The sequence below is a fragment of the Giraffa tippelskirchi genome, chromosome 1, assembly GCF_054371585.1.
Source record: "Giraffa tippelskirchi isolate mGirTip1 chromosome 1, T2T-mGirTip1v1.2.pri, whole genome shotgun sequence".
NCBI classification, from domain to species: domain Eukaryota; kingdom Metazoa; phylum Chordata; class Mammalia; order Artiodactyla; family Giraffidae; genus Giraffa; species Giraffa tippelskirchi.
In genome coordinates, this window is record NC_137275.1 from 53,893,694 (window position 1) to 53,921,538 (window position 27,845).

Here is a 27,845-nt window from a genome sequence, read left to right on the forward strand (position 1 = left end):
ACTGGATTAGTCAAACATTTAAAAGAAGATCAGGGTAAATACGGTTTGGTGAAATTTTTATTTCAGAATAGATGTTAAAATGTAATTTGTGAAACATACACCTAATTTTTTTAACAAATATAAACATTTAAAATCTACTAAGGACGGCAATGAAACCTCCAAACGTGCCCGCCCTCGGAGAACATCGATCTCGAGACCTCCCCAGTTGCGGGCTCCTACCCAGACGAAGGCGCAAAACAAGGCTCGGGCCACGGTCCCGCCGCGCTTTGCGACGCCAACGTCGCGACGGCCTCAAGGGCCGCACCAGGGCTCACGTAGCGCCTCCCGCCTCCCGCGGGGACCCAAAGGAAGCTGCGCGCCTCCTGACGTCATCACCGGCCGCCGCTGCCTCGACCTCCTTCCACTTCGCGGGAGTTGTTGGCGCGAATGGATCCCGAGTCCCGGTAACGGATCCCCAAGCCGGCCGGGCCTGCTTGCTCGCGCCTTCATCCGTGGGCTGCAATGGTGAGCCCCTGGGAAAGGCTGGGGGGCTGGGGAGAGTTTGCAGGCAGGGCGTGGACCTGGCGCTCCTCGCGTGGAGGGTCTGGGAGGACCGGGATGCGTGGCTACGGAAGGGAACGAAGGCACGAAAGGGGCTGCAAACTGGGCGCTGGGCGCACAGCTTTCCTTCCACTGCGGGATTCAGCTTTCGGCCGCAGCCAGCGCGCAGCGCTCTTGGTGCTGCGCGGCAGCTTCACGTTTTCCCACTGTTGGGGGAAGGGAGGAAGGAAGGGAGTAATGAAGGTGATTTGGGGGGCTCAAGGGTAGAGTTGCTTTTCCTGTTAAGTGTTGCCTCCAGCCTCGGTGTGAGTCCTGCCTAAAGTGTTGATTTCAAGCTTTGGGTGTCAGAGAAGAAGAATCGAACAAACTTCCTTTCTAGTGAACAAATTTCAGGCCTTCAACTTTCGTCTTTAACAGCACCGCGAAATGCTCTCATGAGTAAGTTTCTCAGCCTTCAGTTTTCGTACTTTCCTCATTAGCAGCTCCACGAAATGCTCATCAGAGAGCCGTTTTGAGATCGAGGGCACGGGGAGGATGTTTTATTTTGTTCAGATGAGTTCATAGAAATTAAAGGGATAATACTGTTTACAGGAGGGAGAGCAAACCTGGGAGGAGCAGCTGTAGTGCATTTGACAGCTGTCATCGCTTGTCACCTGATGTTAAAAACAATCTTAAAAAAAACCTCTGCATAATTCTGCATAAGCCATATAAATAATGAAATAATTATGCAGCCGTCAAAACAAAACATTCATGCTAGAATGGCAATAGATACTAGTGTGTGTTTGAAAGATTTTAATGTAAAGGACAGTTTATCGTGCTGCGTTAAGCTGGAGTCTACTTAATTACTCTGACATTTTTTTAGTCATTTTATTTTCAATCAGCGTATTTGTCACAGTGCCAACATTCTGGGCTGTGTGTGTGTAATTTTATGCCAGATTGGGAAACTTTACAGCCCTTTGTGTTTCTTCTCAGAGAAGGATGGAATAATGATAACAGCCTAAAAGCCAGCTTGTAGCAAGTATCTTCAGGTGGATATGTGGGCTGTTTGTTTTACATATCTTTTCTCATTTAAACCTCACAACAATCCAGTTTTACAGATGGTAAAGGAGGCCTTTAGAGTTTAAAACACTTTGTGATGTAACTAATAAATGATTGAACTAGAATTAGGTTTTTCTGACCACCACATTATGCCACCCCCCTAAAATGACTGTAATTAGGACTTAAGGCACTGCATTGTAGTTGTGGAAAGTTCTTGAGATTTGGAGTCTTGAAGGTAAGAGTGAGGTGATGTTTTGGTATTGCTCTGCCATTTAAGGGTTAAATGGTTTTTGAAAAAGTAAATAGCTTAACTTTAACCTCTTAAATTATGTTTCCTTAACTGTAAAAAGGGAGAAATATAGCTGCCTTGAGTGATTGTCTTGAGGGTTAAACAAAATAATAAATGTAAAGCTTCTATTCTGGTCCCTGGCATGTGGTAGGAAACGTACAACTACATGACTAATGATCTGTATTTCTCAGGAAGGACTGTGTGGAACGTTAAAGAGTTTAAGGGGCATCAGAGATGCCTTTGATGTTGTCAGTTATGGAGAAGGATAGCTTATGTAGTCAACTTTTGATCATTCAGGTACTTTACATAATTAGTTCTTCTTAGTACTCCTGTTCAAGGTGGAGATGAAAAATAAAGCCATTCTCAAAAAAAGTGGGTGTCAAAGGGATCGGTTTTGCTGTTTGTAAAGGGAAAAGATTCTATAAAGAACATAACAAGTTTGGATTTTATTGGTATTTAGTTCTCTCTGTAGTACAAAAATGAGCAGATCCTAGACCAAAATTCTGTTCAACCTATGTTTATTAGACACCTGCACACATGTTATATTGTACAGTAGTTCGTAACTTTTGTTTGGATCACAGCTCTCCCTTTGATAATGAGGTGAATGGTATGCAAGTTTGCTGCCCACAGAAATACGTAAGGACATATACACCGCTTAAGGGGATTCACATATCTTCTGAGGCCCTTCGATAGATGCAAGGTTAGCAACTCTTTCCCTGGGAGCTGCATCTTTTTCTCACATCTTTTCCAATTAAAAGTTATCAAAGGAGTAAAATACAAAATGGAATACTGTGCAACCATCAAAAAGAGAAAACTTTGTGCCCTGATACGGAACAGTTGCCAAAACAGTTAAGTGAAAAAAGAAGATACAAGACAGTATGTAAAATATGCTGCCAGTTTATTGTAGAAAAGGAGAGAAAAGAATATATACATATTTGCTTGAAGATGGGAAGGATACACAAGGGCACTGATAACATCTGTTGCCTCCAAAGATGGGAAATGTGTGTCCAAGAGGCAGGGTAGGAGGGAGACATTTTACCCTTTTGAATTTTTGAACCATGTGAATGTAATGTCTATTAAAGGAATTGAAATGAAAATAAATAGAATAAAAAGTAGCCATGTAAATGATTTGGGTTGCTATGAGGATTTAATTATTTGCTCAAAACATTAATAAAACTTGAGAGATGCCATTTTAAAAACGTCCACATATTTAATTCATTGACTGTCGTAGTTATTTATTGAAAATATGCAGAAGTTTGAATTAAACAGGCATGAGACTTGAGAGATGAGAGAGATATCAGAACAGATCTAAGCTGCTTCATTGCCACATTCTAGGGGAGACCTTTCACATTGAAGTTTACTGCATGAATGCTTTCCTGGATCAATGTCGTCAGCCTTTTGTATTAATAATGTAACTTTTGCCTTTTGTACTAGTACTTGACCTATAAGACTCTTATTTCCTTTCCAGGCTCATCTCTCTGTTCTTTGAGTGTGTTAAGCTGGTTCTGTCTCAGCTTTTATTCTTGTTATTTCCTCTCATTGGGATACTCTTCCTCCTCTTGGAATACTCTGCCTTTTTCTCACTCATTCAGGTGTCAGTCATCACTTCCTCAGAGCTTTCCGCGTCATATCTAAGAAACCCATTACCTAATCCAGGGTCATGTAGATTTATGCTTCTGTTGTCTTCTAACAGTTTTATAGTTTTAGCTCTTAACATTTAGGACTTTGATCCATTTTGAGTTAATTTTTGTATATGGTGTGAAGTAGGGGGTCTAAGGTTTTTTTTTGTTTGTTTGCATGCAGGTCTCCAGTTGTTTCTGCACCATTTGCAAAGTATTCTTTTCCCATTGAATTGTCTTGGCTCCTTTGTCAAAAATCAGTTTACCATAAGTGTGAAGGTTTCTTTCTGGACACTGAATTCTGTTCCATCGATCTATGTGTCTTCCCTATAGCCAGTAATGAACTGGTTTTATTACTGTAGCTTTGTGGTACATTTTTAAATTGGGAGATGTAAGTCCTTCAACTTAGACCTTTTTCAGGATTGTTTTGCCTGTTCTGGATCCCTTGAATTTCTAAAATATGAATTTTAGAATCAGCAAAGAAGCCAGCTAGGATTTTGTAGGGATCGTATTGAATTTGTAAATCAGTTTGCCAAGTATTGCCATCCTAACAACATAATGTCTTCTGCACCATGAATATGGGCTATCTTTCCATTTGTTTGTGTCTTCTTTAATTTCTTTAAACAATATTTTATAGTTTTCAGAGTATGGATTTAACACTTCTGTTAAGTTTATTTGTAAGTATTTTGTTCTTATTGATGATGCTATTTTGTTCTTATTGATGCTATAGATGGAATTGTAGATTTCATTTCTGGTTCTTGTGAAAAGTATAGAAATACAGTTGGTTTTAGTATATTGATCTTGTATCATGCAACCTTGTAGAACTCATTTAATGGTTCTGCTTTTTATTTTAGTAAATTCCTTAGGATTTTCTTTATTTAAGATCATTTCAGCTGCAAATAAAAATAATTTTGCTGCTTCCTGCCCAGTCTGGTATGCCTTTTATAATTTATTTTTGTCTAATGGGTTTTTTTTTTTTTTTTAACTAGAGTGTTGAGTAAGAGAGGTGAGAACAGATCTCTCTCCTGAACTTGGGGGATTACATTACAACAGCGTACCTGTTGTTTTTAAAGTATAAGGTTTTAATATAATTTAAAATTATTTAATTTCATTTGTCTCTTCTGTGCTGCTGTTAATATACAGTTTTAGTCAGATATATACTGCATTTAATACATTTTGCATTTAACTGGTTTTCAGGATTAAAGATTTTTGCATTTGGATAGATTTTGTGAGGTGTGTTGGTGATAATCAATTTCTGCTTGTGGATTTGGTGGATGAATTAAACATATTAATCAAAAATATTTGTATTTCTTTACTCTCAAATACAGAAGTAAAGCCAACCCCACAGAGCACTGCAGTGCTTATTTTGCATAAAATCCTGTACTCTTCAAGTGAGTGAACACAGTGGCATGATACGGTTTCTCTTTGCATTTTTGGTAGGCAGATATAACTTGTTTGTTGGTTGAGCCCATGTGCAATGGAAAAGTTACTAGCTGTTTGGTTATACTTCAAAGTAAATATGTATTAGCTTTTGTACTTTGATCTTTTAAAGTTAAAAGGTCATTATGATAGCTTCCTTTGTGCAGGTTTAGGAGTATTTATTGCAAAAATTTTTTTTTTTTTCCATCTCTAACTCTACTAATAGATTTGTAATTAGCTGATTTGGAAACTTCTAAAAAACTAATAATTTTTTTTTTTGAGACTAGTGAGGTCTGGTACTTTGTCTTGACTTACGTATATGTATATTAAAATTGCATTTGGGCTGCCTGATAGGCAATGCTTTTCTTTAATAGTGTTGTAGAATTGTTAGTTACACCTTAGGGTAGGAGAGTGCAACAGATCTTTCCCTTTTGCTTACATTTATTTGACTCAGCTGGTAAAGAATCTGCCTGCAGTGTGGGAGACCTGGGTTCCATCCCTGAATTGGGAAGATCCCCTGGAGAAGGGAAAGGCTACCCACTCCAGTATTCTGGCCTGGAGAATTCCATGGACCGTATAGTCCATGGGGTCACAAAGAGTCGGACACGACTGAACAACTTTCACTTCACTTCAAGAACGTCTTATATTTCAAAACTTTTACTAGAAAACGTCTTGTTAGCATTTTCAGTTTTTTCATCTATGAATTAAAGTTAAAGAATGTCATAGACTTTGTTATGTGGATTAAATTAGTTTTTTTAAGTGTTGAAATCATTGGCACAGAGTAAGTCCTATTTAAGGGTTTTTAAAAAAGTAAATAGGGACTTCCTGCAGTCCAGTGGTTCAAAACCTGCCTTCCAATGCAGGGGACGCAGGTTTGACCGCTGGTCCTGGAATTAGGATCTCATATGTTGCAACTAAGCTCTGGTGCTGCAGCTGCTAGCCCACGCGCTCTGGAGCCCACAAGCCACAACTTGAGGGCCCGCATGCTGCAGTGAAGAGCCAATGGTGGAGGATCCCACATGCAGCAACAGAGATCCCGTGTGCCCCAATTAAGACCCAACACAACCAAGTAGATAAATAAATATTTTTTTATAAAGTAAATGGAGCCCTAAATCAGGACATTGGCAATAGAAATAGAAGAAAGAGGACAGCAGTATTCAGGAGATTTTTAGATAGGATGGTGAGGTAGAGGGTCAGAATGAGGAAAAACAGTGCCCATTTTTCTGTTTTGGTTGAATCCTGGTGCTGTGAATTGAGGTGGGAAATAGAGAGAAAGAAGTACCCTCAAAATATGAGCTTAGTTTTGGACGTTATGAGTTGGAGGCACCTTTGGGGCATTTGGATAGAGGTGAAGATGACAGACTATTTGGCTACATGGATATGGAGCTCAGAGGTCTGGAGTAGAGACAAGCTTTAGGAGGCTCAGGTGGCTCAGTGGTAAAGAATCCACCTGCTAAGCAGGAAATGTGGGTTTGATCCCTGAGTCAGGACGATCCCCTGGAGAAGAAAATGACAACCCACTCCAGTATTCTTGCCTGGCAAGTTCCATGGACAGAGGAGCCTGCCGGTCTTTAGTCCATGAGGCTTCCAAGAGTTGGTCACAACTGAGCGACTAAACAGCAGCAACAAGCAGCAGCAGTGTGTTTTTAAGGGGTGCCTAACTTTGAGATGGATGTAAGTTAGCTTATGCAGTGTGAGTATGTGAATCAGAAGTTTTTAACTTAAGGTTCATGGAGAGCTGTTAATAGGCTTTAGAGAAAAGCTGTGAAGAAGAATATTATACTAAAAGTGAAAGTATTTTTTTTGTAGCCACAATACTGTAATATGACAAGAGTACCATATGATAGAAGAGTCAACTTGAATAATTTTCCTGGGAAATAATACACAATAATGTTAATCTAATACCTGCTTAAAATTCCTTAAAACAAAGAGCAGTAGATAAAGTCATGCCCACAAATTAATCTCAAAGTTTATTTTAATAAGGAATCTTTAAAAACAAATCTGCTGTCAATTTCATTTTACACAGTTAAGAACCGCTCTTTCTGAGCCAAGGTGTGAAGGTCCTTGACCTTAGAAATAACCACTCGTGTTTAACCATAATTAATTAAGCATCTGCTTATCTGAGGTGCTGGCCCTGTACTTGAGATACAGAGGTGAGTAAGATAGACAAGTCTCCTGCATGGAATTTATAGCAATGTATTCAAACTCAGATTTCTATGACTAGCAAAAGTATCTCATACTAATCATTTTGGGACCCATTTCAGGTCTTACTTCTCTGTCCTTGAGGCTGTCTATATTAGGTGCTTCTGGTGCTTTTACAATTTTGTGATTAGCTCTGTCTTAGCGCTCTTTTGTATTTAATTCTTCATATACTAATTTGTCTCCCAGGTAACTTTATGAGGTCTTTTTCCTGTTTGTGTCCTAAGTTCCTGGCATGGTGCCTGTCTGTAATCACATAAGGATCAAACGTATCAGGAATAATAAGGGAAAGGCCATATTGCTAGTGATGGGGTGTGGCTACTTTTGCGTAGATCCTTAGAGTTATCAGGACCTATCAGGGCTTCCCTGATACTCAGTTGGTAAAGAATCCACCTGCAATGCAGGAGACTTCAGTTTGATTGCTGGGTTGATCTGCTGGAGAAGGGATAGGCTACCCACTCCAGTATTCTTGGGCTTCCCTGTGGCTCAGCTGGTAAAGAATCCTTCTGCAATGTGGGAGACCTGGGTTTGATCCCTGGGTTGGGAAGATCCCCTGGAGAAGAGAAAGGCTACCCACTCCAGTATTCTGACCTGGAGAATTGCATGGACTGTATAGTCTGTGGGGTTGCAAACAGTTGGATATGACTGAGTGACTTTCATTTAGAATTATGGTAAAACTATGAGGGAGCAGTCGTGGTCAAGTAGAGAACTATGAAAGGAATTTGGAGTAAGAGGACCAGGTTGCAATCTGGTGTGCCACCTCTAATCCCCACAAGAATCTTGTGAGGCAAGTGGCATTATGAGGAAACAGAGGGCCAGATAAGTAAAGTAATTGATTCCAAGTGCCTGGTGCGTGTGTGCTAAGTTGCTTCAGTTGTGTCTGACTCTTTGTGACCCTATGGAGAGTAGCCCATCAGGCTTCTCTGTCCATGGGACTCTCCAGGCAAGAATACTGGAGTGGGTTGCCATGCCTTCCTCCAGGGAGTCTTCCTGACCCAGGATCGAACCCATGTCTCTTACATCTCCAGCATTGGCAGCCGGGTTCTTTACCACTAGCGCCACCTGGGAAGCCCCCAAGTGTCTAGTGAAAGTGAAAGTCTCTCGGTCGTCCGACCCCATGGACTATATAGTCCATGGAATTCTCCAGGCCAGAATACTGGAGTGGGTAGCCTTTCCCTTCTCCAGGGGATCTTCCCAACCCAGGGATTGAACGCAGGTCTCCCGCATTGCGGGAGGATTCTTTACCAGCTGAGCCACAAGGGAAACCCAAGAACACTGGAGTGGGTAGCCTATGCATTCTCCAGTGGATCTCCGCCCCCCCCCCCCCCAGGAATTGAACTGGGGTCTCCTGCATTACAGGCGGATTCTTAACCAACTGAGCTTTCAGGGAAGCCCGAGTGGCTAGTAGTAAGTGGCAAAACTGACTAAAAGCTTATGTTTGTCAGACTTAATTCTACTTACTTATCTATAAAATGGAGATAAATCATTCTATTTGCCTTTATACTTCATAGAATCAGCAAAAGAGATAAATCTGTGTCCAGTAGCTATAAGTAGAAGTGTGAAAAACTTGTTGCTATTAGCTGTCTGTGCTAAAATTTGTTTTAATGTTTATGTGATTTCTGCCTAAATCTTTTTCTTTATTTCAACTGTCATGTTCAATTAATAAGTATTAAAAAAGAAAGTAAGAAGAGTTAATTACTACTCTTTTGGTTTCCCTAAATAAAACTGTTTCTTTTACCATTTCTTTTAGAAGAGAAATCCTTGGACAAAGGATATGCACATTTAAAATTTTGATAAGTGTTGTTGGATTACCTTGGAAAGGTTATACCAATTTTTACTTTTATTAGCAGTGTAGTGTGTGAGCATCTGTTTCCCCACACCTTTGACACACTTGGGCATTATGAATCTTTTAATACTTAGAGAAAAATAATCAAGTTCTAATTTATCTATTATTTGTCAGGTTGAGCATCTTTTATTGTTTGGTTATTTGCATTTCTTTTATAATTTGTCTACTGGTAACTTTTATCCATTTTTTCTACTGGATTATCTTTTATTGATTTGTAGGAGCCCTCTTATGTATAACGTGTGGTAGATATTTTCATGTTAGTTATTTTTTAACTTTGTTTATGATATCTTTTATTTTTATGTAGTCAAATTTTTCTTTCTTAATGGGTAGTTTCTAGTCTTGATGTTCTGGTTGGAAGGACTTCCCTTTGCTAAGATTATAAAAATAAATTTAAAAACGTGTTCCTTTTTCTGCTCATCAGTATATGAGCTCAGTATAGCAAGAATTATTCTGTGCAGGTAAGAGTGGTGTTTAGATCCATTATTTGGGAATTTGATTAGTCACTAGTCTTGTTCTTTATTTCATGAAATCTTTAAAGACCTGGAATACCAGGTAGGGACTGTTAATAAAGAGTAAGGTGAAGTCATGGTGTAAATTAAGGTCAAATTGGTGACCTTTTCCTCTTAGATGTTTATACACCAGATGGCTGCTCACTTTGGAGGTAACGCCTAAAAAAGTGTGAGTAGAATGACTTCCATTCCAATGAAATTTCTTTTTCAAAAGTTTAAATTTTTAGTAGATATTGAGTTAAGATCAGGATGCTGTAATTTAATTGTTCTTCTGCCGTCAGAGTGTAAGGGCATGGGGAGTGGGAAAGTAGGGTAGAATAAAGGAAAAAGAAAGGGGTTGTGAATAGGAAGAATTACTTAGGAAGAAGAGATTGCAGAAATGCTTGGGATTGGCAGTATGGTACAGACAAAAGTCAGAGAGCTCAACGTTACCAATAGTTCCATTTCCTGAATTATGTTTTGTTTTCTTTCTCTTTGTGGTTTTAAGTATTTGTGGTTCCATCACAGTTGGAAAACCACCACTGACATTAAGCTGATTATTAATGTTCAGTTTTAAACTGTGGTGCGTGTGTGCTGTGTGTGTGTATTTGAAAAATCACACTATTTGAAGACTCACTTGGTAATTTCAAAAGTGAAACTCCAATGTAAAACTCTCATTTCCTCCAGAGGCAATAAAGTAAGTAGTTGTCAGCCTCAAATTCAATTCTTTGCAAATTATACGGAAGGCTGTGGCTTTCTGGCTTTCTTTATTATCTATTTTTTCTTTAGCAACTGACACAAATGTCTCAGCTTCATAGCTAAGGTGCCATTTTGCAAACAATATATCTTAGATTTTATTCGGATGGTTTGTGACTTTTTTGTATTAGGAAATTTACAGAAGAGTGTATAAAACCAGGGAAGTCGGTAACCTTTCAAAAAAATTTAACATGTCTGTGTACCTCGTTTGTCTGTTTTCTTTATTGGCTTAACCACAAAGCTATGTGTTTGTGTGTTTGCAGAACACACTTATTTGGGGTTTTTGACATTTTAAGAGTGTGACAATTATTGCCAGGATCGAGGAAAAACGTTACCTTTCTTACACTTGACAAAGTACTTTTAACAGGTATTGTCCTCACTACTGTAAAGAGAGCTTGGAACAGGCAAAAAAGATTGAAGACTCAGGATTATAAGCATTGAGGATAGAAATAGGGAAAATAGTTCAACTGCCTCTTGAACTCAGTTCTTTGGAATTCAGATCCTAAATTCTCATATTCTGTGTTCCTTATACCCTTCCTTGCCTGTGAGTAGAGAACTGTAGGTGGAGATGTTTCAGTGATATGGAGGGATAATAGTTCATAAACGAGGGAGAAGGGAGGCTTTTTACTGAGCCAGAATTGTGATAGATGCATAATTAATCCTCATTAAGTGTAGGGAGTATTAGTATTAGTATTATTTACTGATGAGAAAACAGATTAAAAGTCAAGGTCATACCTTGGTCAACTGGAAAGTGCTAGAGCAGAGATTCATACCAGGGATTTCTTACTCTGAGGTCTATTACCTTTTCTCTAAACCACAGTTTATTCAGAGCTTAAATTTAAAAGTCCATCCTAAAGAAAATCAATCCTGAATATTCATTGAAAGGACTGATGTTGAAGCTGAAACTCCAATACTTTGGCCACCTGATGTGAATAGCTGACTCATTGGAAAAGACCCTGATGCTGGGAAAGATTGAAGGCAGGAGGAGAAGGGGACGACAGAGGATGAGATGGTTGGATGGCATCACCGACTCAATGGACATGAGTTTAAGTAAACTTCAGGAGATGGTGATGGACAGGGAGGCCTGGTGTGCTGCAGTCCATGGGGTTGCAAAGAGTCGGACACGACTGAGAGACTGAATTGAACTGAAAATCTAAAAATGTAGGGAGAATATGTATCATAAGAAAGATGAGTGATATTAATTATAAATTACATTGTAAATGTTTTAGTATGATTAATTTGACAGGTAGAGTAATTGAAGCAAGTGTAATCAAAATTTTTCCTTTGGAATTTGGAAAAATCATGTAAAGGGAAATAATTTCAAAGTTCTTAGTTATTAAGGTCTTAAGTGATCAGGGTTGTAAGAGTTATTCTTCTCTCAAACTGGAGTATAAATTCCATAGGCAAGGATTATGTTCTTCAACTCTTTGTCTTTTCTCCTAGTGTGTCTGCGATGATGGGGTATGTGCAAGCATAATCAATAAATGCTTGTTACTTGCCTCTTTAGTAACTGTGCTGTGTTTAGCAAAAATTTCCTTTGTTTATTTTTGCCCTGTTTTTGGCCAGATTCTGAGAATTAAAATTACTTTTCATTAAGCACATTATTATTATTATTTTTTAATCTTTTTGCCTGTGCTGCTCAGCTTGTAGGATCTTAGCTCTCCAACCAGGGATTGAACCCGGGGCCTTAGCAGTAAAACCTCAGAGTCCTTACCACTGGACCACCAGGGAATTCCCTAGACTCATTATTTTTAACTCAGGTAATTTTATCAGTTAATTTTTGCATATAAAAAGGATGCTGGTGCACACTTGGAACTATATCATTATGAAGACATGATTGAGAGTACACCAGTGTGTGTGTAGAGTTGTTCCTTTTTACAATTGAAATTAGAATTTTGTGCAGTTAATGTTTGTTTATGAATCTCCTTTTTTGCTTCTAGGATATTCGAAAATTCTTTGGGGTTATACCAAGTGGAAAGAAACTTATAAGTGAAACAGTAAAGAATGAGAAAACAAAGTCTGCTGAAGAAAGTTTAAAAGCAAAGAAAGGAATAAAAGAAATCAAGGTCAGTTTTCCAGATGCAATGTTGAATTGTATAAAATAAACTCAGTTCTGAGACTTGATGTATTGAGAGCCTTAAGTAAATATAAATTTCGACTCATTTAGCAGAAAAAGAAGAAAAGTAATAAGGTATTACTTATTTCTAGTTAATATATCTTACTGCATCCATAGTTTGGTATTTTTGTTAACTGTTTTAACGAAAACTTAACCAAAGTTTGCTCATAAAGACATGAGCTCCAGTATTGGGCTTCTCATGAAGGAAGGCTTTGGAGGAAAGCTTTATTCTTTTTCCTATCCTCTTTGGGCTTCAGAGAATTTAAGATGTAATATCACTATGATAAGCAGGCAGTGGCTCCAATAGTGTATTTGAGTTAATATTGTTCCTCTTTGTGTAAAATGTGAGAATTTTGCAACTCTACAGGTTGGTTTACTACCACCCCATCCTTCATGCCATAATTGGCATATGAATTATTATATCTATATATGTTAATACTCCACATTCAGTATAATAATTATTGCTCTAAACCAACGTTATTTTAAAGGAATTAACAGAGGAAAATTGGTTTGTGACTACATATGGTGATGGATGTTAACTAGACTTATGGTCATTTTGCAATATATATAAATATCAAATCATCATGTTGTACACCTGAAACTAATATAATGTTACATGTCAATTATATCTCAATAGAAACTTACTTAGTAAATAAGATAAAAATAATTAAACAATATTTTAAAAACATGTTAAGAGTAAAATTACAAATACATATAATTAAACTGTCATTAAAATATCAATAAATTATAATTTAAACACATAAATTAGCTTTTTTTATTTCCTAGGTGAGACTAAAATAAAAATCTCAGTCTTCTGCTGTCAAAAAAAAAACAAAAGAGGAAGATTGATCTTTTGTACTTAACCATATATTGGCCACTTCTGGTGTTTTCATTTCTTATCAAAGATCTGAATTTCCATCTACTATAATACTTCTTTAATTAATATATTTGTTTATTTAATTATTTAAATGCACCCAGTCTTAGTTGCAGCACACAGGATCCTTTAGATCTTTGTTGGCAGCATACAGAATCTTTAGTTGTGGCATGCGAATTCTTAGTTACTGCATGTAAAATCTAGTTCTCTGAGCAAGGATTGAACCCAGACCCCCTGCATTGGGAGCATGGAGTCTTAGCCACTGGACCACCAGGGAAGTCCCTTATACCATTTTCTGTAAATCTGAAGAATTTTCTTAAGCATTTCTTGTAGAATAGGCTTGTTGGCAGTGAATTCTATAAGTTTTTGTTTATCTAAAAATGTCTTTATTTTGTCTCCATTCTTGAAGGATATTTTTGCTGGATATAGAGTTTTGAATTGATAGTTTTTTGTTTCAGCACTTTAAAGGTGTTCCATTCCTTTCTTTTGTCTCCATTTTTTTCTGGTGAGATGTTAGCAGTCATTTATATTGTTTTCTCTTGTATGTATTGTATTATTTTCTCATGCTGCTTTGAAAGATTTTATCTTTGAGTTTCAGCCTTGCCCATGGTGTACTGGGGTGTAGTTTTCTTGTATTTATACTGTTTAGGGTTTGTGAGCTTCTGAGTCTGTAAATTTTGTATCTTTTTTTTGAATTTGGTAATTTTTTACCATTGTTTCTTCAAATATATTTCTGCTTCATTCTCTCCTCTTCTTATAGGTGAAGAGTCCTTATATATATATATATACATATATATATATATAATATACACATATATATATACACACACATACACAGATTCATATGCGCACACACACACATATATGTATATATATTAGAATTTTGGAATTGCACTACAAATAATTGAGGCTTGTTGTTGTTTAGTCCCTTAGTCGTGTCCAACTCTGCGATCCCATGGACTATAGCACGCCAGGCTTCCCTGTCCTTCACTCCCAGAGTTTGCTCAAACTCATGTCCATTGAGTTGGTGATGCCATCCAGTCATCTCATCCTCTCAGTCAGTTTAGTCGCTTAGTGGTGTCTGACTCTTTGCAGTCCCATTGACTGCAGCACGCCAGGCCTCCCTGTCCATCACCAACTCCTGGAGTTTACTCAAACTCATGTCCATTGAGTCAGTGATGCCATCTAACCATCTCATCCTCTGTGATTCCCTTCTCCTCCTGCCTTCAATCTTTCCCAGCATCAGCGTCTTTTCAGATGAGTCAGTTCTTTGCATCAGGTGGCCAAAGTATTGGAGTTTCAGCTTCAACGTCAGTCCTTCCAATGAATGTTCAGGACTGAGTTCCTTTAGGATGGACTGGTTGGATCCCCTTGCAGTCCAAGGGACTCGCAAGAGTCTTCTCCAACACCATAGTTCAAAAGCATCAATTCTTCAGTGCTCAGCTTTCTTTATAGTCCAACTCTCACATCCATACACGACTGCTAGAAAAACCATAGCCTTGACGAGACAGACCTTTGTTGGCAAAGTAATGTCTCTGCTTTTTAATATGCTGTCTAGGTTGGTCATAACTTTCCTTCCAAGGAGTAAGCGTCTTTTAATTTCATGGCTGCAGTCACATCTGCAGTGATTTTGGAGCCCCCAAAAATAAAGTCAGCCATTGTTTCCACTGTTTCCCCATCTATTTGCCATGAAGTGATGGGACTGGATGCCTTGATCTTAGTTTTCTGAATGTTGAGCTTTTTTTTTTTTTTTTAAATAAATACTTATTTATTTATTTTGGCTGTACCAGGTCTTAGTTGCAGCATGGAAACTCTTAGTTTCAGCATATGAGATCTAGTTCCCTGACTGCGGATCGAACCTGGGTCCCCTGCGTTGGGAGCACAGAGTCTTAGCCGCTGGACCACCAGGGAAGTCCCTGAATGTTGAGCTTTAAGCCAACTTTTTCACTCTCCTCTTTCACTTTCATCAAGAGGCTCTTTAGTTCTTCTTCAATTTCTGCCATAAGGGTGGTGTCATCTGCATATCTGAGGTTGTTGATATTTCTCCCGGCAATCTTGGTTCCAGCTTGTGCTTCATCCACTCCAGCGTTTCTCGTGATGCACTCTGCATCTCATCCTCTAATTGAGGCTTATTCATTATTATTCTTTTTTTTTTTTTCTGTACTTCAGACTGGATAATTTCTTTATTACTATCTTCAGGTTTTTTGACTCTTCTGTCATCTCCAATTTGCCTTTGTAGTGAATATTTTATTTTAAATATTACATTGCCTGCTAATTCTAACATCTGGATTGGTCTCAGTTAAGTACCTTTTTATCTTGAGTCATGTATTAGTCACTTTGGTCTACCATAAAATAGCATAGACTGACTTAAACAACAGAAATTTACTTTCATATAGTTCTGGAAGCTAGAAATCTGTGATTAAGGTTCCAGCCCATTCAGTTTCTGTTGAGAGTTCTCTTTGTGGCTTACAGACTGCTACCTTCTTGCTGGTTCTTCACACAGCCTTTCCTTGGTGTGAGTACGTGGGGAGAGAGAGAGGTTGAGAGAGTGGGTGTGTGCATGTGAGCTCTCCGGTGTTTTGTTTTATAAGGACACTAACCAGGTTACCCTTATGACCTCATTTAACCTTAATTATTTCTTTAGAGACTCCATCTCCAAATATGGCCATATTGGAGGGTTAGGGACTCAACATACGAATTTTGGGAGGATACAAGCATTCATTCCATAATATTCTGCCAATAGCCACCCCCCATTCATGTTCTTTTCACATGCAAAATACCTTCTTTCATTCTAAAGTCCACACAATCTTAACTCATTGCATTATCAGCTCTCTAAGGTCTGAAATCCAATGGTTCATCTAAATATCATCTAAATCAGATATGGGTGAGACTTGAGGTATGGTGCATTCTGAGACAAAATTTTTCTCCAGCTTGAACCTCTGAAACCAGACAAAGTATGTGCTTCCAAGGTATAATAGTAGGACAGGCATAGAATACACATTCCCATTTCTAAAGGTAGAAATCAGAAGGAAGAAAGGGGTGACAGACGTCAAGCAAGTCCAAACCTGGCAAGGCAAATTCGAGTTGATCTTGTTTGATGAAATAAATGGGACCTTGTGGCTCAGTCAAGTTGACAGATAAAACTAACCATCACAGGTCACATCTCCTATTTCTTTGTATGTATGGTTATTTTGGATTTACCTTGGATAGTGTAAATTTTACAGTGTAATAACTTTGGATTCTGTTATTTCCTCCACAGGATGTTGATTCTTTTAGTTTAGCAGGCAGTTAACTTGGCTGAACTCAAACTCCAAACTCTTGTACACCTTGTTATGAGCAGCATCTGAAATCTTTGTTGTTTTAACCTTATTAGGTCAGCACTTGGGGTGTTCCATGCACATGTAGTTGAGGAGACAGCCACAGATTTGGGCTAAGGTTATTGGCAGAATTTGGAGCTCCCCTTCTGTGGCTCTCTTCTGGGATATCCCTTTCTCTTACTTTTGAGTTATTGTTGTCCTCTAGTTCAGTGGCATATTTGAATTACAGTGGTTTATTCATCTCATTTTCTTCCAAGCTAGTTGATTGTTCTTATATTTTTGAAGTTTTGTTATAATGGATAGAAACATTTCTATCTTGTAATTGATTATAGTCAGTTGTTTTTTTTTTTTTTTTACTATCTGCTTTCTTGATTCTTTTTGGGAAATTTTGAATGTGTGAGAAATGTGTTGTATTACCTACGAAACATTAGTAATACTTTATGCATATGTTAGAAATGTGTATAGAACTAAGAAATATGACTATTAATACCCTTTGCCTTGGTTTTATTTAGTTTTCCACCAGGCATTGAGTCGTGGTAGGCCCACAACTCCTTAGCTTTTATTTCTGTCTCAGTTTTTCATTTTCAGGAAGCACTTGCCTTTTAATATCTGACATCCTTTTACTCTTTGTTTTAAGTTAGTGTTGAAAGTGGGACTGAATAATAATATACAGCTTTTTCTACAATCCTTTCTTTCCCACCTGATACAATTATTATCTGGCTTATTCTCCCCCCTCCCAGTTTTACTGAGAGGTTAATTGACATACATCACCTATACATTTGAGGTATACAGCATGATAGTTTGATTTACACATATTATGAAAAGATTATTTTGAGGTGTACAACATGATAGTTTCATATACATATATTATGAAATGATTATCTCTGTGGGCTCAGTTAGCATCCATCATCTCATATACATACAATGAAAAGGAAGAAAAATTTTTTTCCTTGTGTTAGGAACTCTTGGGATCTGCTCTCTTAAATTTTCCTATGTATCATACAGCAGTGTTAACTACAGTCGTCATGTTGTACATCATATTCCTAGCACTTATTTATCTTATAACTGGAAGTTTTTACCTTTTGACCACCTTCCTCCAGGTCTCCCTTCCCTCTACCCTCTGCTTCTGGTAACCACAGATATGATCTCTTTTTTTTATGAGTTCATGCTTTTTTATTTTTTGCTTTTGATTCTATGTACAATGGGATATACAGTATGTGTCTTTCTCTGATTTATTTCGCTTAGTAAAATGCCTTCGAGGTCCCTCCATGTTGTTAGAAATGGTAGGATACCCTTATTTTTTATGGCTGAGTAATATTCATATATTCACTTCTTTATCCATTCATTCATTGACTGACACGAGTTATTTCTATGTCTTGGCTTTTGTAAGTAATGCTGCTATGAACATGTGGGTGCAGATAGCTTTTCAAGTTAGTGTTTTTTCTTCCTTTGGATGTAGTCTAAGAAGTGGAATTGCTCGTCATGTGGTAGTTAGTTCTATTTTTAGTTTTCTGAAAAACTTCCATACTGTTTTTCATAGTGGCTGCTCCAATTTACAGTTCCACCAACAGTGCACAAGGGTTCCCTTTTATCCACATCCACACCAGCGTTTGTGATCTCTCTCTCCTTTTGATGATGGGTCTGGCCTAGTCTTTAGGGTTTCTCAGGTGGTACTCGTGTAGTAAAGAACCCGTGTGCCAATGCAGGAGACCTGAGAAATGTGGATTTGATCTCTGGGTTGGGAAAATCCCCTGGAGAAGGAAATGGCAACCCATACCAGTATTCTTGGTTGGAAAATCCACATGGACAGAGGAGTCTGGCGGGCTACAGTCCATAAGGTTGCAAAGAGTCGGACATGACTGAAATGACTTAGCATGCACGCACACACTGGCCTATTCTTTAGTCTAATTAGGGCATTATTGACATTTGGGGTGAGATAATTCATTGTTGTAGAGGACTGTCCTGTGCATTGTAGAATGTTTAATAGCATCCCTTATCTACCCATTATATACCCGTAACACTCCCACCCCAGTATGACAAGTGAAACTGTTTTTTGTAGGGGCAGGGTTTCTCTGATTGTGAACTATTGAGCTCAAATCTAACGAGGAAAAACGAGGAAAAAATAGCTAAGTTATATAGGCTTCCTTGTATTCTAACTACACTGTGATGTTTATAGGTAAATAGTTCTTGTAAAGAAGATGAGTTCAAGCCGAAGCAGTCAAACAAGAAAAAGAGGATCATCTATGATTCGGGTAATATTTCTTTTCAGGAGTTTTCAAGTTTAAAAATTTTCATTTTCTATCTGTTAGAGCTGATGTTCTCTATAATGTTAATAGGTGCTGTGAGAAGAGGGCTCTGTGTTCAAGTAGAGTTGAAAACAACTTTTATTATACTACAGAATTTATCAGAGCTGAAATATGTTAATAAAGTTTTGTTGTGTGGAGATGTGGTATATATGGCATGTCTGAAACTTAACTTTGAATATGCTAAAGTATTTGTATTAACTTCTCTTTAAGCTGAGGTTCTTGGAAACTGAATTTGAAAAAGAGTGCCATAAAATGTTGCTTTACAAAGATCTAAAACTCCATTTTTGTCCTTTTGATTTGGTCCTTTTTTGTTGCAGTTAAAAAGGAACAAACACACTTTAAAAACTTTGACTATAAGATTGACTTGAAAAATATGAGGGTTGGGGTTCTCACACCCCTTGCAATTGAAAATCTACATACAATTTTTGATTCCCCCAAAACTTAAATACTAATAGTCTACTGTTGATGAGAAACCTTGCCAATACCATAAACTGTCAGTTAACACATGTTTTGTATGTTATATATTTTATACTCTATTCTTGCAATAAAGTAAACCAGAGAAAAGAAAATGTTATTAAGGAAATCTTAAGAAAAATACATGCACAGCACTGTACTGTATTTATTGATACTATAAGTTTATGTCATCTGTTTACAAGATGAACCTCAGTACCTACATCAGTATTGTCTAATATAATACAAAATACTGTAGATGTTATACATATTACTAACTCTTATAATACAGATGTAGATTTTATATGTATTACTAACTCTTGACATCAGAAATGAAAAGATAATGTGAAAAGGAAATTCGTATATACAGGTATAACAATTCATGCATTGATAATGAAGAAGCAGCAGTATGATTGATTTATGGTAGCCTGGTGTAATTGATAGGATTGCTTCATGATAGCCTAGCCTATGCACTAATGAATCTGTTAACAAAATTTTGGCATACAGTATGACTGTAACACTGTCATATTCATAATACAGTATTGGAAACATTGTTACATAAAAAAATCCACTTACCTATTATGATAAATAGGCTGTTATGCAGTTTACCCAGTTACAGAGAGGCATACTTTATAGTAGTGTAATTCTTTGAAAGCAATGTTAGAAAACTAATACAGATTAATTTTATATTAAAGATCACCTTATACCTATGTAGGTATAGACTAGTATCTACATATATTTCATGCATTCATGATATACCTTTTTCTTAATTTTTTTTTAGTATTTCTAAGCTGTGTGGTTTGTCTGTTTTTTTAAAATTGTTGCAAATCTCCAAAATTTTTTTCAACATATTTATTTAAAAAAAATCTGTACAAGTGGACATGTACAATTCAAACTCATATTCAAGGGTCAGCTGTATTTTTAAGATAGGGAACATACATTTTTATGCATGCCTTTTATGGTGTGCTAAAATAATGGTGAAAGTTTTAGATTTTGATTTTTTTGGAGAAGATATATCCAGTATGAATTCTTAAAATTAAAATTAAGAATGTAACCTAAGGAAGCATTTATACATTATCAGGATTTTGACAGTGATAGCAAAGGTTCTAAAAGTACTTGAATGTTTATTGTGAGTCTTTTACTGCTGTATATAATAAAGAATTTGAAATAAGTACATATCTCTATTCCCCAGAAGTTTCCATCTTTTGGGAAAGTGAAAATATAATTGATACATTTTAGAACTGTATGAGACAGAATTTATAAATGCATGGTGAGAGGAAGAGGAAGGACACTGAAATTTCTGAAACTCCTATTTTGTACCAGACATATACTAGGTATTTATACTTTGTCTTGATTGGTATTTTAAGTGCTCTGGGTGATTAGACTGTGGTAGACAGAATAATGGCCCCTAAAGATACCCACACTGTAGATACTAGAACCTGTGACTATGTTCGGTTGCATGGCAAAAGAGGTGACATTAAAATTATAGGTAACATTAAGGTTTATAATCAGATGACCTTAATATCGGGAGATTATCTGTATGGGCCCAGTGTAGTCACAAAGAAGAGGAAGGCAGAAGAAGAGGTTTAGAAATTGACTGTGGAAGGAGGTCAGAAAACTGGAGAGATGGCAATGTGAGAAGGACTTGGCCTAATGTTGTAGTCTTTGAAGATGAAGGGAGGGGGCCATGAGCTAAGGAATGCTTGCAGTCACTAGAAACTGGAAAAGGCAAGGAAATGGATTCTTCCATATAGTATCCAGAAAGGATCACAGCAATCCTGATGCTTGATTTTAGTCCAGAGACCCAAGTTGGATTTCTAACCTCCAGAACTGGGAATAATACATTTGTGTTGTTTTAAGCGAGTAAGTTTGTGTTGATTTATTACCGCGGCAATAGAAAGGCTTAACCAATAGGTAGTGATAATCTAAGCGAATTTAAAAAAGAGATTTGTTTGGAAAGGAATCTTGAGGAATTGATTAATAATAATCACTTTAAGGTAATTGCCTGGTGGTCTAGTGGTTAGGACTTGGTGCTTTCACTGCTGTGGGCTCGGGTTCAATCCCTGGTTGAGCTAAGATCCCACAGGCTGTTTGTTTCATGGCAAAAAAAAAAAAAAAAAAAACCCACTTTAAAAGCAAACTATATGGGGGTAGGGTGGGAGGGAGGTCCAAGAGGATGTATGAATATGGCTGATTCACTTATGTTAGCAGAAACTAACACAATGTTATAAAGCAATTATATATTCCAATAAAAAACTTAAAAATAAAAGCACACTATATTAATACTGTTTCTTTTCAAAGTTTTTATTTTCCTCTTGTATTCAGATTCAGAATCAGAGGAAACAGTACAGGTAAAAAATGCCAAAAAGCGACCAGAAAAATTGCCACTGTCTTCTAAACCTGCTAAAATCCGACAGCAGGATCCTGTTACGTACATTTCAGAAACAGGTAAGGGAACTAAATATGTTTGTTTTAGAGAGAAGTGCACTGTATATTGTGTTCTTGAACTTCTCTTGGTATCTAAATGTATCTCCTTCACTTTGAACTGAACTTCAGTTGCCTTTTTCTCTGTGTAGAATTGTACTTTCCAGGGGAAAGCTATAATTATCTTTGGTGTTTCCTTGAGTTGAGGGCCAACAAAAGGGTAGTTGTTTTTTGGAATTTTTATTTAAAGTGCTCCATATCAGACCATATATGTTGATTCTATGTCTTGAATCATATATTAAGCTATTACTGGATTGTTTAAAAACTTTTTTTTTTTTACCTTTTTAAGTCATAACAATCTTAAGTATATAATGACTATGCAAATTTGTGCCTTCTAATCTAAAAGCTTGTGACTTGAATTCCTTATATTCTCTGGTGACCCTAAAGATTTAATAGTGGCTTTAAAAATACGCTTGTTTTTGTGTTTATATTTATTTGATCTGTTTTGAGTGGTCCAAAAACAAGACATTTATAAATGTACACTAATCTTAAGATGTCATAGTATAAATAATTGTCATAGTATATAAATAATTGCAGTATTATTTTATAGTGAGAGGCCCTGAATTACATTGTCATCTTAGGGGAAAAAAACTTAGGATGGATTTGTTATAAAGTCGTTTTGATCTGAGCATTGTTAACTCCTAGAGGAGACTGTCTTCAAATTCACAGAGCCTGTTAAATCAGTTCCTAATAAAAATGCTTGGGGGCCATGAGAGCATCTGATATACCTCATTGGTTTGTTCATCTTGAGGAAAACCTGTGACAGCATTATTTTTAGCACTCAGCTATTTGTGTTGCCAGTGAAGTGAATACACCTGGTTTGAAGAGATAGGGTAAAAACCACATAATTATTTGGGGACAGCATGTTACAACTTACATTCAACAGGCTTTTATTGATTGTCTTTTCCATCCTGGTTACTAGGTGCTGGGAATATAAAGATAGGACTAAAGACTCCTAAGTACTGTAGGAATTGCCTGAGGCTGCAGTATGCACTAGTTAGGGAGAGAGCTTAATGGAGAGGGTAAGATTTGGTCTAATCCTTGAAGGATGAGCAGGTGATAGAGGGAAAGAATACGTCTGGTTGTTGTTTAATCTCTCAGTTGTGTCTGACTTTTGTGATCCAATGGACTGTAGCCTGTCATGCTCCTCTGTCCATGGGATTTGCCAGGTAAGAATATTAGAGTGGATTGCCATTCTCTTCTCCAGGGGAATCTTCCTGACCCAGGGGTCAAACTCACATCTCCTGCATTGGCAGGCAGATTCTTTACCACTGAGCCACCAGGGAAGCCCATCTGGTTAATAGGATGGGATTATTTAAGACACAGAATCCAGCACAAGGCTTGATATGTTCATAGGACCCCAAAGAGATTGCTTGCCCACATGATGAGAAATGAGTGGTATATGAGGCCAATTTAGGGAGACCTTGAAAAACTAGGTGGAATAATTTAACGTAGCAGGGAAAATGGAAAAATAATAATTGAGGAGGCTGAGACTCTTACGGTAATCTGTGAGTGAAGTAATAAGTATTTTTAAAAGGTAGCAATAGTAAAGTAAAGTAAAATCACTCAGTCGTGTCCGACTCTTTGCAACCCCATGGACTGTAACCTACCAGGCTCCTCTGTCCATGGGATTTTCCAGGCAAGAGTACTGGAGTGGGTTGCCATTTCCTTCTCCAGGGGATCTTCCTGATCCAGGGATCGAACCCGGGTCTCTAGCATTGCAGACAGACGCTTTACCGTCTGAGCCACCAGGGAAGCCACACAGCAATAGTAAGGGACTGATCTATAAACATTTGGGAGATGAGTTATAGATTAGGTTTTTGGATTACCTGTGGTAGAGCCATGCTGTCTATGATTTACTATTAGGATAATTGGAAAGTTGATGTTACTAGCCTGCTTATGTTTAATTTTTTTTATTTTCTAGCATCAGCTTTATTGAGATAGAATTCACATACCCTACAATTCACCTTTCATGTGTTAGTGTTACTGGAATTTTATTACATGTTTGAGCTGGTACTTGAGAGCATGAAGGTACCCATGGTAGATAAATTGGGTCAGTAAATAGGGAATGAAACAGGAAAGAAGTCCTTGTGTTATAGAAAGAAGCTGAAAGAAGTCCTGCTTGGGGGGGATACATCCTTGGTTCCCATCTAACTCTAAAGGGCTAAAGGTCAGTGACTCTGCCTCTCTTTCTGTAAAGCAGAAACTCTAATTGAATAGGACAGTAGGGACAACTTAACAGGGTGATGCACATGAAAGGTGCCTGCAACATAAATAGCCTGCTGTCAAAAGGGAAAAATAAAAACAAAAGAAGGCCACAGATGAGCTTTGCAGGCTCTCTGAAACATTTGCATATTTGATAAAGTTGTTCAAATACCAAAGGGAAAATCTAAGTGACATGAGCATATTTTCTATAACATTTCTTGTAAGCTGAGATGTTTCTTCATTATGGCTTGTGGCAGGTTGACTTTTGAACCTGTTTTGTTGCTAAATATCTGCTCAGGCACGTTGTGCAAATGCAGTCTTCCATTAAAAGGCCCCCTCTTAACATCTGGCCACCTTTGTCAAGTTTTAAATATGTGGGAGGGATACTAAAACCAGTATGGTGATAGGTTTATTATGTAACTGAAGGTGGTGTGATCAGGCTTTCCAGTGACACCCTGAAAACGTCAAAGTTAGTGGGCAGACAGCGATGGCCTTCAACCGGGGATCAAGGCTATCCTTATCTTGTGATTTTTTTTAAGTACACAGAAAGGTCAGACAATTTAAGCTCTGGTCACAGGTTTTCTTTAACATGGGACTGTTTACTTCAGACCAGGTATTTTTGAATGTTATTTTCTGAGGAGATAACTGACATCTTATCTGAAATTTTTATGACCATTAGACAGTATTTATGTCATTGTGCCAAGGGTATATGCGTGTGAAAGTGAACGTTGTCTCCTTGTTTTATCAAAGAATCTTGGGGTACAATGTATCCATCTAATATGATGCTATTATATAGTTTTCTGCTTTTTCTTAGAATTGAGATATAGGAAAGAAGCTAGCTTTTTTTTTTGCCTGTTTTATCTTCTCATACTTTTTTATACCTTTGAATGGTAGGTGAATAGGAAAAAGATAAGCCCTTTTCCTTCCCTTCATAAAAGAGAATGAGGCTGTTAAAAAGAAGTCTGCAATAAAATTAGCATAATGAGATCAGAAATAAAATGAGTTTGTAAAACAGAAAAGTGCAGCGTGAAATAAACTTGAAATTTCTTGAGTACAAAATAATCTTTTTATTCATTTTTAAAGCTAAATCTACAATTTTTTGATGATGATTATGAATAAATATTCATATTATAAATATAAACATTTATCATTATAAATTTAAATAAATTATGTGTCGTAATAATAGTTTATAAATAAAAATGCTAACCTAAAATTGTTTTTTTATTTTCTTTTTTTTGGAGTTTGGAGCTTCTTGTGGAGAAGAATTATATGATTCAGTTTTAATAACCTATTAATTCCTAAAGAAATGATTTTGCTTTACTATTCCATATTTTATCTTTTTTAAATCAACTTTTTTTTTTTTCTTACAGTATAGCATGTATCGTGATTAAGATCATGAGCTCCTGAGTTAAACCTCCTACTGCCTGGGTTAAACGTTCATTTACCTTCCCTGTGTCGTAGTTTCCTTGTTTGTAAAATGCGGGTATTACTAGTGCCAGCATCAGAGGCTTTTGTGCTTGATCAAATGAGATAATGCTTGACAAGCACTTAAAGTAGGGTCTGGTACATATGAAATGCTTAGTAAGTGTTAACTGTTATTCTTATATTTTGACTTGATTGTTTACCTACATCTGCCTTTAAAGATTATGCTAAAGACATTTGCTTTTGCTTAGGTATTTAGGGCTTCTTTTGATTATGTAACTGTGCTTTAGAAATTTAGAAATTGTATTTGACCCACTTAATGTTATAGATGCTCTCTGACCAAAATAGGAACTACTACTTGTGGCTTTGGAGCACTTGAAATGTGATCAGCCCAAGTGGGAAAGGTTGTATGTGTGAAGTATAGATTTCAAAGACTTAAAAAAAAGATAAATTATCTTATTAATAATTTTTTAGCATCTGTTACATGTTGAAATCATCTGAATATTTTTGGGTACATGAAATATATTGTTAAAATTAATTTTATCTGTTTCTTTCTACTTTTTATTTATTCTTTCTACTTTTTAAAATGTGGATCACATTTTATTTCTGTTGCATAGTGCTTTATAAACAATGAGGAATATATTTAGGAAATAACATGACTTTAGAAAATAACCAACTTAACCTATTTCAGGTGCTTTTGTTTGTACTATCATATGAGTCTTTAGGCTATATTATTATACAGATCTTTAGGCTTATCATTTAGCTCCATGACATACTTTTCATCATCACTTTGTTTGACTAAACTTATCTTCTATTACTTACTGATTTTTAAAATACTTTAACTACGTTAGTTTCCCAAATTACAGGAAAGGGAAAAAATTCTTTATATTATACATATCTTCATAGCAACTGTTGACTGTAGTGGAATGTTTTTGAAGGTTGGTAAAAATCCAAAGTACTGGGTAAATATATTTACTTTTAGCTGTTTAATGAAGTGAGAGACCTTGAGTTTTGTGTGGCAAAAGGTGACCTTTTATTATGCAGTTTCATCAGGAGCTGTGGGTGTTTGTTTGAAAATAGGGTTTTCCCTGTCTTGAGAATTGTTTATGACTGGTAATTAAAAAAAAATAAATTTTTTTATTGAAGTATAGTTGATTTGCAATGTTGTATTAGTTATAGGTATATTGCAAAGTGAATCAGTTACGCATATGCATATATCTACTCTTTTCTAGATACTTCTCACATGTAGGTCATTACATAGTATTGAGTTCCTTCTGCTATATGATAGGTCCTTATTTGTTCTCTCTTTTATATATAGAAGTATGTATATGTCAATGCCAATCTTCCGGTTTATCCCCCCTTCTTCCTCTGGTAACCTTAAGTTTGTTTTCTCTATCTGTGACTCTGTTTTGTAAATAAATTCATTTCTTTGTTTTTTTTTTTTTTTAGGTTCCACATATATGCAATATCATGATATTTGTTTTTCTCTGTCTGACATGCTTCATTCAGTATGACAGTTTCTAGGTCTACCCATGTTGCTACAAATGGCATTATTTCATTCTTTTTCATGACCGAGTAATAGTCCATTGTATATATGTACCACACATTCTTTATCTACTCCTCTGTTGGTGGACATTTAGGTTGCTTCCATGTCTCGGCATTTGTAAATAGTACTACAATGAATATTGGGGTGCGTGTCCCTTTTGGAATTATGGTGTATGCCCAGGAGTGGGATTGCTGAATCATGTTGTAGTTCTATACTTAGTTTTTTTGTATCAGTTTACATTTCTAGTGACAGTCTAGAAGACGTCCCTTTTCTCTACACTCTCCAGCATTTATTATTTGTAGACTTTCTGTTAACGGCCATTCTGACCTGTGTGAGGTGATATCTTGTTATATTAAAGGTTTGATTTGCATTTCTCTAATAATTAGTGATGTTGAACATGTTTTCATATAATTTTTAGCCATCTGTATGTCTTTTTTGGAAAAATGTCTGTTTAGATCTGCCCATTATTTGATTGGGTTTGGGGTGGGTTTTTTTGATATTGAGCTGCATGAACTGTTTGTATATTTTGGAGATTTAATCCTTTGTTGGTTTCTTTGTTTGCAAATATTTTCTCCCATTCTGTGGGTTGTTATGACTGGTAATTTTTAGTGAGCACATAATTCCAGAGGCAGATAGTGCTCTTAAAGTTATAATTATTTGGGGAACATTAAGTGGGAAAAAATTGGGAATGTGGTGTTCTCCAGGTTTACCAGGCAGTATCTGTGACTTGGGGAAATAGCAGTAGAAAATATTACTGGAGATGTATATACTAATTTTTAATGACCTATATAGTTTTGAGTACTGGATAAATGGAAATGGATTTTATATAGGATAGAGACCTTCTCTTAGACTTTTCAGGGAAACCTAGCATGACTGAGACAGAATTTCTTTGAAGTGAGAGGAAACTTAAGAATTATATTTCTTTCATTAT

At 36.7% G+C, this 27,845-nt stretch overlaps 1 protein-coding gene across 10 annotated transcripts in view; it reads left to right on the top strand.

Annotated features, from left to right (window-relative positions):
- Positions 1 to 400: 400 nt before the first annotated feature.
- The window catches only part of RFC1 (replication factor C subunit 1), a 72,959-nt gene continuing 45,514 nt past the window's right edge, over positions 401 to 27,845 (top strand). For 3 of the 10 annotated variants that reach the window (XM_081592606.1, XM_081592611.1, XM_081592621.1), the window contains exons 1-4: positions 401 to 504; positions 12,135 to 12,260; positions 18,678 to 18,753; positions 21,583 to 21,705. In XM_081592606.1, the coding sequence (XP_081448732.1) occupies positions 502 to 504; positions 12,135 to 12,260; positions 18,678 to 18,753; positions 21,583 to 21,705 (328 nt within the window). In that variant the 5' untranslated portion in view covers positions 401 to 501. Of the gene's footprint in view, positions 979 to 12,134; positions 12,261 to 18,677; positions 18,754 to 20,449; positions 20,592 to 21,582; positions 21,706 to 27,845 lie in introns of all 10 variants that reach the window. The other 7 variants (XM_081592632.1, XM_081592651.1, XM_081592641.1 and 4 more) reach the window with 5 other exon arrangements.